Consider the following 14,968-nt stretch of genomic DNA (forward strand, 5'->3'; position numbering starts at 1 on the left):
TTGAATACTGTTGTCCTAGGCATAACTTCCTCCTCTTAGCCCTGCAGAGATAGTGCAGACACACGGGTATGAGAGAGGTCACTGTCAGTGCCCTGTGTGGGCTCCCTGATGGAGACAAGTGTTTCTTAAGTGTTTGGTGCCTACCTAGCTGAAATTGATACTTGAAGTAATTCTGAACATGTTTGTGTTGTAATTTTTTTCAACCTTTTTTCTTTTTCTTTTTATGTGAACTGGTCTTTTGCCTGCATGTATTTCTGTATGAGGGTGTTGGAACCCCTGAAACTGGAGTTACAGTTTTGAGCTACCATGTGCGTGCTGGGAATTAAACCCAGGTCCTCTGAAAGAACAGTCAGTGCTCTTAGCCACTCTACAGCCATCTCTACAGCCCCCTCAACCTAAATTTTATCATTCCAGCCAGTAGCATGTTAAAGGTTACCATGGGCAACGGGATACCTCCTCGCCCATTCCGGCCAAGGCTTTGTGACTGTGTGGCATTGCTGTGACTAACTTCATGTCATGGCTTCCATACTTGTGACCTCTGTGTGCCTTTGTTTAATCTGTAAATGAGGCTAACAGCTGCCTCAGGAACTTAGGGGAATTACAGGTGTTTACAAATGTGGGACAGTCTTTGTCATAGATTGTGAGCTAGGTCTTCACCAGGGAACACTGGGCCAGAGCTTTGCCAGCTCAATGAAAGATACTGGCCTTTCAGGAAGGAGGGCTCGGTTGCGCCAGCAGCGAGACACTCTCTGTGGTCAAACACACACAGGTTCCCCGAGAGCACACAGTAGCCCCGGTAGCACTTCTCAGGGCCAGAGCAACAGGACAGGGTGGGTCTTGACTCACATTGATATACCATGTGCATATTTATGCCAGTTTCTGTGGAAGACTCTTTCCCATTGCCTTAGAGTATGGTTTTTAATTTTGTACAGAAAGAAACTTGGATTCAGCTTGTAAAATGAAAAGTAGAAACTCCTTAAAACATACTCCCAGCATTAAAATGAAATGCCTAGAAAAAAGGGAGACACCATATCCTGCCTAGCTGATCTAGAAAAGCCATTGCCAGCATGGTAGAAAAACATTATCTAGTTATATTAGTGTGTGTGTGTGTGTGTGTGTGTGTGTGTGTGTGTGTGTGTGTGTGTGTGTGTGTGTGTTGGGTACATGCACGCTCATGCTGATGCCAAGAAAAATTAATTTCTAAAGTAATAATAATAGAATGCAATTAAGAACTATAAAGATTAAACCAGACATTTGATTTTTAAAAAAGAAAAAAAAAGAAAGGAGATAGAAGTGCCCAGGAAGGAGCGAAAGGCTAGCCTACCCTAGCCTGACTTGTTTCTTGTCTGTCAAGTCCAGAGCGAGCCCACTGCAGTAGGCGCCTCTGTACCAGCGGCCTCTAAGCATCATGTGTATAGTGTGAGGTGACAATTACACTCTCAGAGAGCAGCGGCTGAAGCCTGATCTGCTGTGTCAGAATGGGAGACAGAGATCATAATGGGCCAGGTGTGGCGGGGGCACACCTTTAATCCCAGCTCTTGGGAGGCAGAGGCAGGCGGATCTCCGAGTTGCTCCAGGACAGCCAGGGCTACACAGAGAAGGGAGGGGAGAGAGGCCTGGAGGACAGTAATGCCAGTCTCGCACCCTTCTTCTCACTGACTTCACCTTCTGTAACTACCTAGACTCTCTTAACTGTGGGTGTGGTGTGGTTGTGCAATGGAATGGGCAGGGCAGCCAGACCACTGAATTTCCCATCCAGCTGTGTGGGAATGAGTGGCTCTCCTGCAGACGGAATTCCTCAGCATACTAGAAAGGTTTGTTCTGGGGCTTTAGATGAAACAAACACCCTGTTTATCCAAGTTGGATCCATAAGACATTTGCCATCCTTGTGATGGTGGGCCTCTTAAAAGGCCAAGTTTTCACCTACACCCATTTTTGGCACATATTTGTCTAGAGTCTTTTTTTTTTTTAAGTTGTTGTTTTTTTTTTTTTTTTTAGTCAGATTTTCAGTTTTGTGTTCTCACTGCCAAATAATTTGAATTTAGAAGGATTTCTAGAGTGAGCCTGTAGACTCGCAGTAAGGGAAAAAAACCTTTGGCTTGTGTCTGGGCTTGCCTGCAACTTCTTGGCAGGGTAAGGGCATGCTGAAGATTGGTTCTTTTTTTTTGATTCTAGGAACTCAACATTTTAATTTTATTCAAGTTTTCAAACTACAAACAATGCTTATAATAAGCTCCTCAAAATAACACTTGGGCACCGGACATTCTGGTTGTGCTGGGAACAGCGCCATGTTTTTTGCTAGTGTGATAGATGGAGAACTACTACACATTAAAATAATTGAGTTTTGGGTAGGCAGAATTAACATAATAAAAATGGCAATCTTACCAAAAGCAATCTACAGATTCAATGCAATGCCCAGCAAAATTCTTCAAAGACCTCGAAAGAATGGTATTCAACTTCATGTGGAAAAGCAAAAAAACCAGGATAGCCAAAACAATCTCGTACAATAAAAGAACTTCTGGAGGCATTACAATCCCTGACTTCAAACACTACTATAGAGCTACAGTACTAAAAACAGCCTGGTACTGGCATAGGAACAGATAGGAGAACCAATGGAACCTCATAGAAGACCTGGATACAATCCACATCTTTGAACACCTGATTTTTGACAAAGAAGCAAAAAATATCAAATAGAAAAAGAAAGCATATTTAACAAATGGTGCTGGCATAACTGGATATCAACATGTAGAAGAATGAAAATAGACCCATATCTTTCACCATGCACAAAACTCAAGTCCAAATGGATCAAAGACCTCCACATAAAGCCAGCCACACTGGACCTTATAGAAGAGAAAGTGGGAAGTACATTTGAACATATTGGCACTGGAGATCACTTCCTAAATATAACCCGAGTAGCACAGACACTGAGAAAAACAATTAATAAATGGGACCTCCTGAAACTGAAAAGTTCTGTAAAGCAGAGGACAGGTCAATAAGACAAAAAGACAGCCTATAGAATGGGAAAAGATCTTCACTAACTCCACATCAGACAGAGGTCTGATCTCCAAAATATACAAAAACCTCAAGAAATTGGTCACCATAATCCAATTAAAAAAATGGAGTACAGACCTAAACAGAGAACTCTCAACAGAGGAATCTAAAATGGCTGAGAGACACATCCTTAGTCATCAGAGAAATACAAATCAAAATAACTCTGAGATTTCATCTTACACCTGTAAAAATGGCCAAGATCAAAAACACTGATGACAACTTATACTGGAGAGGCTGTGGGGAAAAGGGAACACTTCTGCATTGCTGGTGGGACTGCAAGCTGGTACAAACCCTTTGGATGTCAGTGTGGCTATTTCTCAGAAAATTTGGAAACAACCTTCCTCAAGACCCAGTAATACCACTTTGGGGTATATATCCAAAGGATGCTCAATTATACCACAAGGACGTGTGCTCAACTATGTACATAGCAGCTTTGTTTGTCATAGCCAGAACCTAAATGCCCCTCCAGCAAAGAATGGATAAGGAAAATGTGGTACATTTACACAATGGAGTACTACACAGCAGAAAAAAATAATGACATCTTGAATTTTGGAGCTAGAAAACATTATTTTGAGTGAGGTAACTGAGACACAGTAAGACAATTATCACATGTACTCACTCATAGGTAGTTTTTAAACATAAAGCAAAGAAAACCAGCCTACAAACCACAATCCCAGACAACAGTGAGGATACTAAGAGAGACTTACATAGATTTAATCTACATGGGAAGTAGAAAGTAGAAAAAGACAAGATCTGAGTAAATTGGGAGCATGGAGACCTTGGGGGAAGGCTGAAGGGGGCAGGGAGAGGCAGGGAGGGGAGCAGAGAAAAATGTAGAGCTCAATAAAAATCAGTTTTAAAAATAAAATAATTGAGTTTTTAAAAATGCATGCGAATTTAAGTGGGCATTTGTGTTGCCCTGAGGAAAACAAATTGTTCCTCTTCAGTCTTCCGGGACTTGGTTTCTGGGCCCTCACAGCAGCTACCCTGCATTGAGGCAGCTGGAGCTATCCAGGGTTAGCGTGGGGGGAGACTGCTTCACAGAACATCACTGGCTCTGTCAGACAGTGGCTATTTGCTTCTTCCGTGGCTAGAACTTGTCATAGCAGCTAACGGCTACCATTGGAAATAGGAGACTGGCCATTTGCTTCACGGAGGGAACTTTGCGGGTCAGTGTGGTCAGTGTGGTAGGCTTGGTGAGCTAACATTACCTCAGCTAACGCTTCCAGCCCTGGGTTCAGCACTTCACAGGCACAGATGGTGGCTCTCAGAGACATTAATGAGTGTGTGCCCTTCCTCCTTTACACCACCTCTGCTGAAGGTATGTGGGGCCATCACTGGACCGCTTCCTTCCCTTTTCCTGTGATTATGTTCAGTGAAGGCAGAAGACCGTGGATCTCACGTTTTGACACGATTCATCTCCCTGTGACCTTAGAGATCTGTAGAAGCAATGGGCTGAGGACAGCCACTGGTGCCAGTTGCACAGCTGCAGGGACAGTTTCACTGCCACCAGATGAGGCTCTGAAGCCAAGCACATAGCTCGCTAATACTGCCTAAAGCAGCATTGAGAATGGAGGGAAGATGAGCATGTCACAAGACCGATGACTTCCCTGGGCGCTCTGGTAGTCTGCTGGCAGCAGTCAGGAGTCTCTTGGCTGTCAGAAGTGTAAGCAGTTTCAGGGCAAAAGTGCCTTCTCTGGGAGTCACAGAGACAAGGGGTGGTCATCCATCCCACCATGTTTAAAGTGTTAGAAGTGTTAGAGGGAGACAGACCTGCTGGCTGCTCAGGAGGATGCATCAGACAAGGTCTGGTGACCCCAGCCTCATCTTTGGAGTACAGCCCGTGCTTCATGGCTCATTACAGAGGAGCTGGGGTGGGAGAGAAGAACAGTCTTGGTCAAGATGAGGTCTGGTTGATCTTTGATGGGGGGGGGGGAACTCTCAGAAAAGTTCCTGCTGTCACCCCTGGGAGAATGTCTGGTTCTCATGAGATGATCATGCCTGCTTGGGGTACAACCTTGCCAGGAGAGGTAACAGCCTCTTTGGGCACAGTCCGCCCTGCTAGGCTCAGCGTTGCTTGTGGGTCCTTTGTCACAGCATTTACAGATGAACCCTTTTCCTGGCATCTGAGATGTCTGTGAACAGAGGCAAATGCAGAATCAGGGAGGAATGAGTTCATGGAGTGACGGGGCCAGTGGCTGGAGTCCTTCTGCAGCACCCTTGTGCTTGTGTGGCGGTCTTCCATCTGTGGAAGATACCACAGTGGTTTGCAGCCCACACCAACAACTGAATTCGATAATCTCTGTAAAGACCCTGTGTATCAAGGTTGCATCCTGACAGAGTTTGGACCACGTATGAATTTCTGCCACAACTCAAGCCTTAACATTGAGTGTAGGCAACCCTTTCCTGGTGCCACCCTGCCCCCACCCCAGCGCTAGCTCTGATGTCATAGGTGCATAGTGCAGATTACTGAGTAAAAATAGTGGGTGCGGTTTCTGTAGAGCATGATTTCCAAATGCAGAAACTCCACAGCGATTCCACACTGGACCTTAGACTTGCCGGCACAGGCCTGCTCCACACTTAGACGTGTTCCTTGAGAAGCTGATCCTGTTGGCCACCTCTCCTCCCTCTACTTGTTTCCCGTACAGGGTTAGGCCCTGTGGGGCTTACAGGAAAAAGCCAGTCAGCTGCATGATGGTTGTCACCCTCCGGAAGACCCTCCTGTTTCTCTGGGAGGTTCTGGCAGATTGTCCTACTGAGGCCTCCCCTCCTCTTTCAACCTCAGCACCCTGCAGGCTGCCTCATGCCAGGTCTCTTTTTAGGTTCTGTGATTGACTCGTGCAAACCACTGTGCTATCAGTAAAGGTAACATCCTAAATTTTGCTGATATATATACATAAAGAAACAAACTAACAAACCAACCATGTGTGGAGCGTCCTCTCATCTTAGCCCATCTCAGGAAGGAAAGTTGCCTGGCTTTTCTGATAGTTTCTTTTGGGCCTCCCTGTCTCCCTGTCATGATGAGGAGTGCGGTTCTCTTCCTTTCTCCCCAGGGTCAGGGTGGGAGCAGATACCTCTCCTAACCTGCCTTTTCAACCTCAGCTTACAGCAGCAGCTCTTGGCCTGTGAGGTCAGACAACCCTTTCACAGGGGTTGCAGATCAAATAGCTTGCATATCAGATATTTACATTACAATTCATAACAGTAAAATTACAATTATGAAATAGCAGTGATATAATTTTTTGTTTGGAGGATCACAGCAACACGAGGAACTTCTTAAAGGGTTGCAGTATTAGGAAGGTTGAGAATCACTGCCTTAGAGACTAGAGGAGAGCAATGGCGCTAAGCTGGGTGGATGACAGAGTGTAAAAGGCCAAATAGTCCTGTAGCGCCCTTGCCACTACAAGACGATATGTGAGCCCGAAACTGAGCTGGAGACTTAAAAACATACAGAGAGAGACACGGACATGGGTCATCCTTGATACAAGAATGCCAAATTTAATTGTGCTTGGGGCAGCTTATATAGGGATTCTTGGCCACGCCCAGCTCTTGGGGTCTTTCAGCTGCAGACTCATCAGGCTTAGAGCAGCTGCAGGCACAGCTGTTTTGCTCAGTTCACCCCATCAGGCAAAGGATCTGAAGCAAGCAAAGAAAGTCAAGTGTAACATGAGGGGGGTGGGGCTGCTCACTGGCTAACTCTCACATCTTGATTAACCCATTTTTCTGATATGTGTTAGCCATGTGGCTCAGTACCTTTTTTCAGTGGGGGCAGATCACATCCTGCTGCTTCAGTGGCCTGGGCAGGAGAGTGGGAGGAATCAACTTCCTCCTTCCCAGAATTCTCCTGTTCTCATTGTATTATTTCTATTTCCTGTCTGGTTTTCCAGCCTATACTTCCTGCCTGGCCAATCAGTGTTTATTTAAAACATGATTGACAGATTACAGACAATTCTCCCACACCACTTCCCCCTTTTTTTTAAAAAAAAAAAAAGGAAAATATCCATAGTCCATTTTTTGGGGAATGTGGGCATAGTATTCCAGGCTACTTCCAGCTGGTTGGGGGTGCTGATAATCTTATGGGGACCTAAAGAAAATTTAGAGTTATGATCAAGTCTTGACTGAATTATCCTGTGAGTCTTGATCATATCAGGCAGCAGTCTTGAACTTGTTTTGGATGAAGAACTCAGACATCTGGGCTGTCTATTTCTGCCAGAGGTTTCTCAGGTGGCCTTCCTTGATCAAAGCTGATTTTTCTTAACTCTGAGTAAACCCACAGCCTCTCATTTTCTGTGGAAACAAAAGCAAAATCTCTTCTCCAACATAACATACCTTTTGACTTCAATTTTGAAGCCAAGGTAATTTCAAAATACCTATCTTGGATTAATTCTGCAGCATTTATAAGCAAATATCTTTTAGCAGCTGTTGCTCCTTCCTCAGCATTCAAACAATTTAAAGAGATCATAATAGCATACAGTATCAAGATTCTCTGTGTATTTTCCATCTTTACATGGCTTTATTTTAACCTCTGTTTCTTTTATTTTTACTTTTAACTTTGGCTTTCTGAGACAGGTTCTCTGTATATCTTCGTCCTGGAATTCCCTCTGTAAACCAGGCTATCCTTGAACTCACAGAGATGCATCTGTCTCTGCCTCCCAGGCTACTCTATTTCTTTTTTTTTTTTTTTTGAGAACTTTAATCTTTAGCCTGTATATATTTTTAACACACTATAAACCATTTAGAGGTTTTCTTCCTCTTTGAATCTCTCTTTACTGTATATCTCTCTTTTTCTGACCACATGGGTCTTTAATTTGCTAAGGAATATGGAGAAGTTTTTTTCACAACTCTATGGTGTTTCAAGGTCCTTGCCAGGAAGCAAGCTGTAACATTGTGTCCATAGCTCCATAGTCTGGACCTCCTGCTTGAAAGAGTCAGAGTTTTCCCTGGCAGGAAGGCCCAGAAAGCCTGCACTTTAAAACAGCGCAGCTTTTTTCCTGCTATGGCTGAAAACCAAAATGTTTTACTCTAGTCTTTCCCAAGCTTTCTCAGGTTTTCTGTGGATGCAGTTATTCACGTGGGCACCATTCTGTAACATGAGCAGGGGCCTGCTTGTTGTTGGGGTTTTTGTCCTGCCCGGTACCCCCAGCTGTTTAGGCCCAAAGAAAATCTCCATAAATTATAAGCTGATTGGCCCATTAGCTCTAGCCTCTTACTGGATAGATCTCACATCTTGATAACCCATTTTTCTGATCTATGTTAGCCATGTGGCTCAGTACCTTTTTTCAGTGGGGCAGATCACATCCTGCTGCTTTGGTGGTCTAGGCAGGAGTGGGAGGCCAGCTGGCTGGCCAGCTTGTTGTCCTGACATTGCCATACACATAATGACTTTGTTAACTGATTTAGGTACTCATCAGTCCCTGAATGTTGAAAAGAGGGAGAACATCAGGCTTTATGTGGTTATCATTTATATAAAATATTTTATTAAATTTATTCATTGTGAGTATACAAACATGCGCATACGCACATGTACACCATAGCACATGTGTGAAGGTGGGGAAAGTTTGAGAGTATTCTCCTGTTGTCATGAGGGTCCCAGGGATCAAACTGAGCTCCTCGCCCAGGCGGCCAGCACCTTTACCCACTGAAGCCATCTCCCAAGCGTAGTTACCTGTTATTTTTGTTCTTTGAAACAGGATCTTGCCTTGTAACCCTGGCTGGCTCTAAGCTTGCGACTCCCTGCTTCAGCCTCCTGAGAACTGCTTACCGGGTGTGTCCTCCTTGCCCAGACTGGCAGTCACTCACAAAGGAAATGCATAACCTTCAATTATATTTCAGGACAGGGGAGCTGAGTCACCAGGCATGAACTCTGACCTTAAGGAGAGCATTCTTCCATCCCAGCTCTTATGTCTGAACCTTAATACCAGGTCACCCTTTGGAGTATTTTACTAGTTTTAGAAACTTCCAGCCACTTAGTTTTTCCTCATGTTCCCAATGTGTTTCAGCACATTAGACTTTCCTAGCAGGGAACTAATGCTCCCCTGTCCTGTTTTTGCCCATGTGGCTTTGCAGGTCTGAAGAGTGGCTGGGAAGCAGCGTTGCTGGTTGTTTATTCTTTAGACACCACTCTGTTAGCACCAGGACAAGAAGACTGCCGTTCACTGTTTGCTCACGGTAGAATTCATTAGCAGTTTAGAATGTGATTGGACAGTGTTCAGGACTGAATGCTAAAGGCTGGTTCAAGTGTGGCACCTACAAAACAACAACAACAGAAACCATGAATACCCCTGGGAGAGAACACAGTAGAGGAGCAAGGTTGTGAGCTGCTAGATGCACCCAGGATTTAAGTGTCTGGGTGTGGAGAAGCAGTGCCCGTCAAACCAGCCTGTACAGTTAAGCTTGAAATCCTCTAGTCTTCAGAACGGTTGTGGAGGACAGGAGGGTGCTGCGTGGAGTCGTAATGGCTACCACCAGCAGAAGGAATGGCGACCTTGGTGCTGCCAGGGCAAGAAGGTGGGCCCCGTGATTAGCTTCTCCATCTTTGCTGTTTGTGAGGGGAAATGGGCAGCAAGGGAAACCAGTAAGCTTTTCCATCTCCAAGAGATGGAAAGCCAACACAGAAACAAACACCACCATCTTCTGGAGTCAAAGGCTCTTTCCGGGCCTCCACCCCACACGTGTGAGGTCTGTCAGCAGCTGCAGAACTGCAGAGTGCTACCCTGTGGACTGCCACTGTAGAAGGGCTTGTCTGCTCACACGGAGGGTTTATGCTCCCTCAAGGGAAATGCCTACTGAATAAGACTTAAAGGAGACATTTTGTGTTGGGAGTTTACCTTAAGGAGGCTGATGTCTCTGTCCCTTTTTCACGCACACAATATTTCATACCAAAAAATATGACCTGGCATGGGCTGAGGCATTGGTACTGCCAACCAGCACTGCGGAAGTGTCTTTGCAGCTTTCAGAAACGCATCCTTCCACCTGGGGACCCCATCACCGGCACAGAATGGCCACCTGACTGCTGGCGTTCCTGCGGGGACTCTGGGAATGGAAGCTGTTTCCCCCTGGTAAAGAATACCTCTGGCTTGCACTCCTGCAGCTACTGGCTGTCCTCAGTAGTCCTGAAACAATGCGGCAGAGAACCTTACACTTCAAGGCCTTCTCGCTTTCCCCTTCAGGGTTTACTCCTCTAGACCAGAAATGATTCGTTACATGTTGGAAGGGACCTGTAATCACAGCACTCAGGCTGCAGTGTGACTGTCACAAGCCCGAGGCCACCCTGGGCTGCATAGCAAGACCCTGACTCCAAAAACCAAACAAAAAAGTATGGTTTAAAAGTTGAAAATATGCGTGGGGGGATGGCACACTCCTTTAATTCCAGCACTTAAGAGGCAGAGGCAGGCAGGTCTCTGAGTTCTAGGCCACCCTGGAGAAAAACAAAAAACCCTAAACTGTGATAGAAAGCATGGTATAGCTCTGTAGACGTGGGTCTGGTTTGTTGACAGTCGGTGCTGTTGTTGGTGCAGCTCCTCTGCTGCTGCCCTTGTTAGACTCTGTGTGGGGCCATGGCAAGTGGCAGTGGGTGGGATCTTTTACTCTAGATCTTAGCAAGTTTTCTTCTTGGCATTTTTTTTTCCAGAAAATACCACTGTGCATATGGCTTCCAACCAGACCAATAAAGTTAACAACAGCACTTTGAAGCCATTAGTAACTTCAGGACTGCCAAGAAATGTCACAACTGTCACTGTGAAACCTGAAACTATTGCTAAAATATCAACACCAGGGGTCTCACCACACGTGACTTCCACTGCCTCAAAGTCTACACCCAAAGCAAGTGCTTCCCCAAAATCAACCCAGACAGCAGCATCCATGATGACCACAGGCCACAACAGTTTAAAGACATCTATAACGAGTACGTATTAAAATTACTTCTATCCCTGTGCTGTAAATTAGTTGTTAAATGCCACATTAAAGCAGCATTCCATTCTGCAAAAATACAGAAACTTTTATGTGCCAAATTTTCTCCTGTTCCCACATCCATTTCTTCCTAGAGATCCAGGCTTCAGAACATGCAGTGTTTAAAGCATGGCCATCTGTTGTGTTTCCTTCTAGTCACAGCGACTGTCCATTCTGACAAGAGCAAAGGATCGAAGTTCGACACCGGCAGCTTTGTTGGAGGAATAGTGTTAACTCTGGGAGTCCTGTCTATTCTCTACATTGGATGCAAAGTGTATTATTCAAGGAGAGGCATTCGGTATCGAAGCATGTAAGTTTGGCCGTTCTACATAGCTTTCTCATGATTAGGAGCAGAGTCAGACCAGCATCCTCTTGAGAGAGCTCTGCTATGCTCGTGTGCAGACGTGTGCTCACAAAGGAAAACACATCTGTAAGCATGCTGGTTTCCCTCGGATCAAACACTGCTTACCAGCAGTTTACCATACTCCTTTTGTTGACTTTTACCACGCATCGTAAGAAATGGCATACCAGGTTTCAACTTAGTCCACATGCCCTGTATATGTCAGTGGTACCAAAGAGGTTTTTTGGTTAAAAACATGGTTTTTGCTTTTTATGATAAAAGACATAGACACAGAGGAAATTCTTCTGCTTAATTTTCCTGGTGATAGTAGTTACTTAAGGTACTAACTCCGTAAACCAGGTATGGGTGTCCATGGCTTATAATCCTAGCCTTTACAGTTGGCTGACTTCCGAATTTTGCCCTTCATGGGGTAAGTTTTCCCTCGTGTATATGACCAGGTAACGGCATGCCCCCCATGAAAAGTCTCAAGGATTTGACTTTGGGCCTGTTTGGCAATCTTAACCACTGCAATATTCTGGGTATGCACAAAACTTAGAGCTATGCTGAGCAGCAATAATTAATTTTAATTGTAGAAATGGAGATTATTCTAAAGTTACCTTCCTTACAAATAATAATTTTACAGTGATTTAAATTTTCTATATTTTACAGTGATGAACATGATGCCATCATTTAAATTACTCCACTGGCCAAGGAAAGAAGAGAGACTGCAGCCCTATCAAATAGTTTGGTTTATATTAGCCTGAAATATTATTTTCTTGGAAATAGTATAAGCAAGTCATATATAAAATGAACAATGTGTTCCATGAATATCTGAAAATCCCTTATTATTAAAGGTAAAGGGTATAGTCTGGGCAGTTCATTGAGTTTGGAGCTAACAGGTAATTTATCCAGTGATTACGTTTACTTTAGAAAGTCATAGCAAGACAAGTCCTATCCTTCAGAGGATGCCATGACACTGGTTGTCACCGAGGGGCAGGATCCCACAGAATTGCAGAGCCTATTGCAGCGGTGTCTGGTTGGTCACATAACAAACCTAAGTGCCATTCAGTGCTGGGATGTGTCCTGATTTACACCTTGGGTTCCACAGCTCAGCTAACCAGCAAACCTTAGGAAGCCCCCGCATTTTAGGGTTTATAGTCAGGGTTGACCTAGCGAGAACTTGAATCCGATGCATCCCTCACAGCACTGTGGAGCCTGGCCTTCACTAACCACCTCTTCTCAGCTCTCCGTCTCTGCTTCTTCCTTTCTGCATGAATTTCGGCATGCTGCCGCACTTGCCTTGCTTCTCAACCGCAGCAGGCCTGGCAGTCTAGGAGAATGAGTGGACTGCCGCTGTGAGCACTGTCACACCGCTGGAAACCGCTGCGCACACGCGCTTGTCAGTTAAGTTTTAGTGAATGCTTTTCAGGCAGTGTAGAGCTGCTCTCCATATTCAGAAATTTTATATGACACCAAAATCAGTGTTTAGAAATCTATATTGGCAGCAAAATGCTGTGTTTGGTAAACCAGGGATCATGACCCCTACCCCGCCCCAGGTCAATAAACCTACAGGGTGGAGATACTGTATTTTTTACACTATCAACTTACTCAGTTTTGAGAAAATTACTTTTTTATACTAAGCTGTATTTTGGAGTAAATTCCAACTTCCTTATCCCCAGGCCCATTCCTTGCCCTGGAAAGGGAGCTATATCTGGTCCCCCAGCAGCAGCATCTCTGCACTGAGTTCTATAGTTTATTCCAAGTCAAACTCAGGGTCAAGTTTAACAGAGGAGGTGTTTAGTGTCAAAATACTAATATAGTATTTCTATTGCAGAGGGCCAGAATAAATTACAGGAATTTCTGAAAGTGTAGCAATAAGCCAAAAATGTCCTAATGAGTGTTCACCTGTTACAGCTAAAAATCTAAGCGTAACTTTTGTAATCTGCTGCTGGTTTTCAAAAAACTAAAATTTTTATATAAATAAGAATCATTTCTACTTGCTGTATATAAGGGCCAACCAATGTGGTAAAACATTGACTCCTCAAATCTACATTAATCCAGAGAGAAAGGAGGAAATGTTAGGAAATGGGGCACGGGCTTAGGCTGGTCTCAAGTGTGGGCTGACGGGAAATTGGTGCTTTCCTCTCTTCAGGATGAGGTTGAAGATGCTGTAGAGGTGAGGGCCTTGTTTGTCTGCTGTGTCCCTGGTACTGCAGTCCCGGCTGATGAGCTCCTTGAAGACTTGTTTCTTTAGCACTTTGAAGACAGAACCACTTTCTTAAAGTGCTATCTTAGAAACTTTAGAAGCTTGCCCTACTTTCCTCTGATTTGGGGATTAAAAAGTAAAGTTACATTTTTTTTTAAATTTGTTACTTTCAAATACCAGGACTTTTATTAAAGGGATTTCTTTTTAATCTGCCAAAATGGAGCCCATTTCCTAGGCATAAGTCTGTCTTCCGAGACCGGCTTCAGCAAACACTCACCCTTCCTGGCTTCCCTAGAGAGTATTGTTAGGGTAAAACACAGTCCGAGATGGGCATTGTACACCAGGCAAGGCTACTCTGGCTTTAAATTTTACTTCAGAAATTCTATGAAAGGGATAATTCTAAGATAGAGAAATTAGAGAGTTGGTAACATATTTTATGATGCCATAATTTTGTATCTTCTGGGGAACATTGGCAAACTCTTGTTACTGTTTTTCTATAATGACCAGTTTTGGTATTTCCTTGTTACTAAGATCTATTTTTAGAATAAAATCTGTTCTCCATTCAAAGTTTTTAGTGTTTGGTTGAATATGTCCAGAAGCTCCTGTTTTATTTATCCAGTATAGAATCCTGCTGCATGCACAGCAAAGGCTGCTTTACATCGGAGCCGGGCCTTGGATGGTTTATCTCACAGCAGAAATGTCCTTTCCCTTACACAGGCTTTTAAAGTTTGCAGTGGGGTCTCTCATTTCTTCTGTCTTCTTGGGTTCGGTTTCTTTTGCACAGATTAGCAACCATCCATTTCCACCAAAGGCTGCCACCCCACAAACACATCACTCACCACACGGCAGGCCCTTCCTTAGTCCTGAATCAGAGATGCCGTCTCTCCCGACCCTGCACAAACTCGGAACACTCCAGACTTAAGTTCTGAGGTTGCACCATACCTTCCTATGCGTCCATCGTGGGAGACATCCCAGATCAAGCTTGTTTGCACGTGGACCCTTAAGTCACGCCTACATTTAAATAACAGCTTGGCTACAGGCCTGGACGTCCAACCAACATCAGTGCTTAAAAGGCCTTGTCTCTGGGCCCCCAGCACCACGGTGTAATGTGCCTGTTTATTAATACTGGCTCCTGCGGTCACCATAGAGAACGCAGACCTCACCTTCACCCTGCAGCCACTGTAGCCATGTGCATGCTACAAAACCCTGAGCTACTCAACAGTACAGAGCTCTGGGGACCCTGCTGTGTCTTCCAAACCTGCCTCAGCTGCCAGCTGTCCCTTGGTTGTGCCTTTTCATCCACAAGTGTGAGTGCTCTGTCCCAAAGCCATCCTAAAAGTGACAGTGCCTCTGAAGGCACAGAAACCAACAAGAAATATGAAGTCAAGCAGACATGGATACCAGTCAGCGGCTTCCAGGAGCTC

The 14,968-nt window shown here is 44.6% G+C and overlaps 1 protein-coding gene across 1 annotated transcript in view; it reads left to right on the forward strand.

Annotated features, from left to right (window-relative positions):
• Nucleotides 1–14,110, forward strand: part of Tmem123 (transmembrane protein 123) — a 39,218-nt gene extending 25,108 nt beyond the window's left edge. Inside the window, exons 3-5 of the mRNA XM_005346783.2 lie at nt 10,682–10,954; nt 11,155–11,308; nt 12,008–14,110. Coding sequence (XP_005346840.1) covers nt 10,682–10,954; nt 11,155–11,308; nt 12,008–12,032 — 452 coding nt within the window. The 3' untranslated portion in view covers nt 12,033–14,110. The remainder of the gene's footprint in view (nt 1–10,681; nt 10,955–11,154; nt 11,309–12,007) is intronic.
• The last annotated feature ends 858 nt before the right edge of the window (nt 14,111–14,968 follow it).

This window comes from Microtus ochrogaster, chromosome 5 (genome assembly GCF_000317375.1).
Source record: "Microtus ochrogaster isolate Prairie Vole_2 chromosome 5, MicOch1.0, whole genome shotgun sequence".
NCBI classification, from domain to species: domain Eukaryota; kingdom Metazoa; phylum Chordata; class Mammalia; order Rodentia; family Cricetidae; genus Microtus; species Microtus ochrogaster.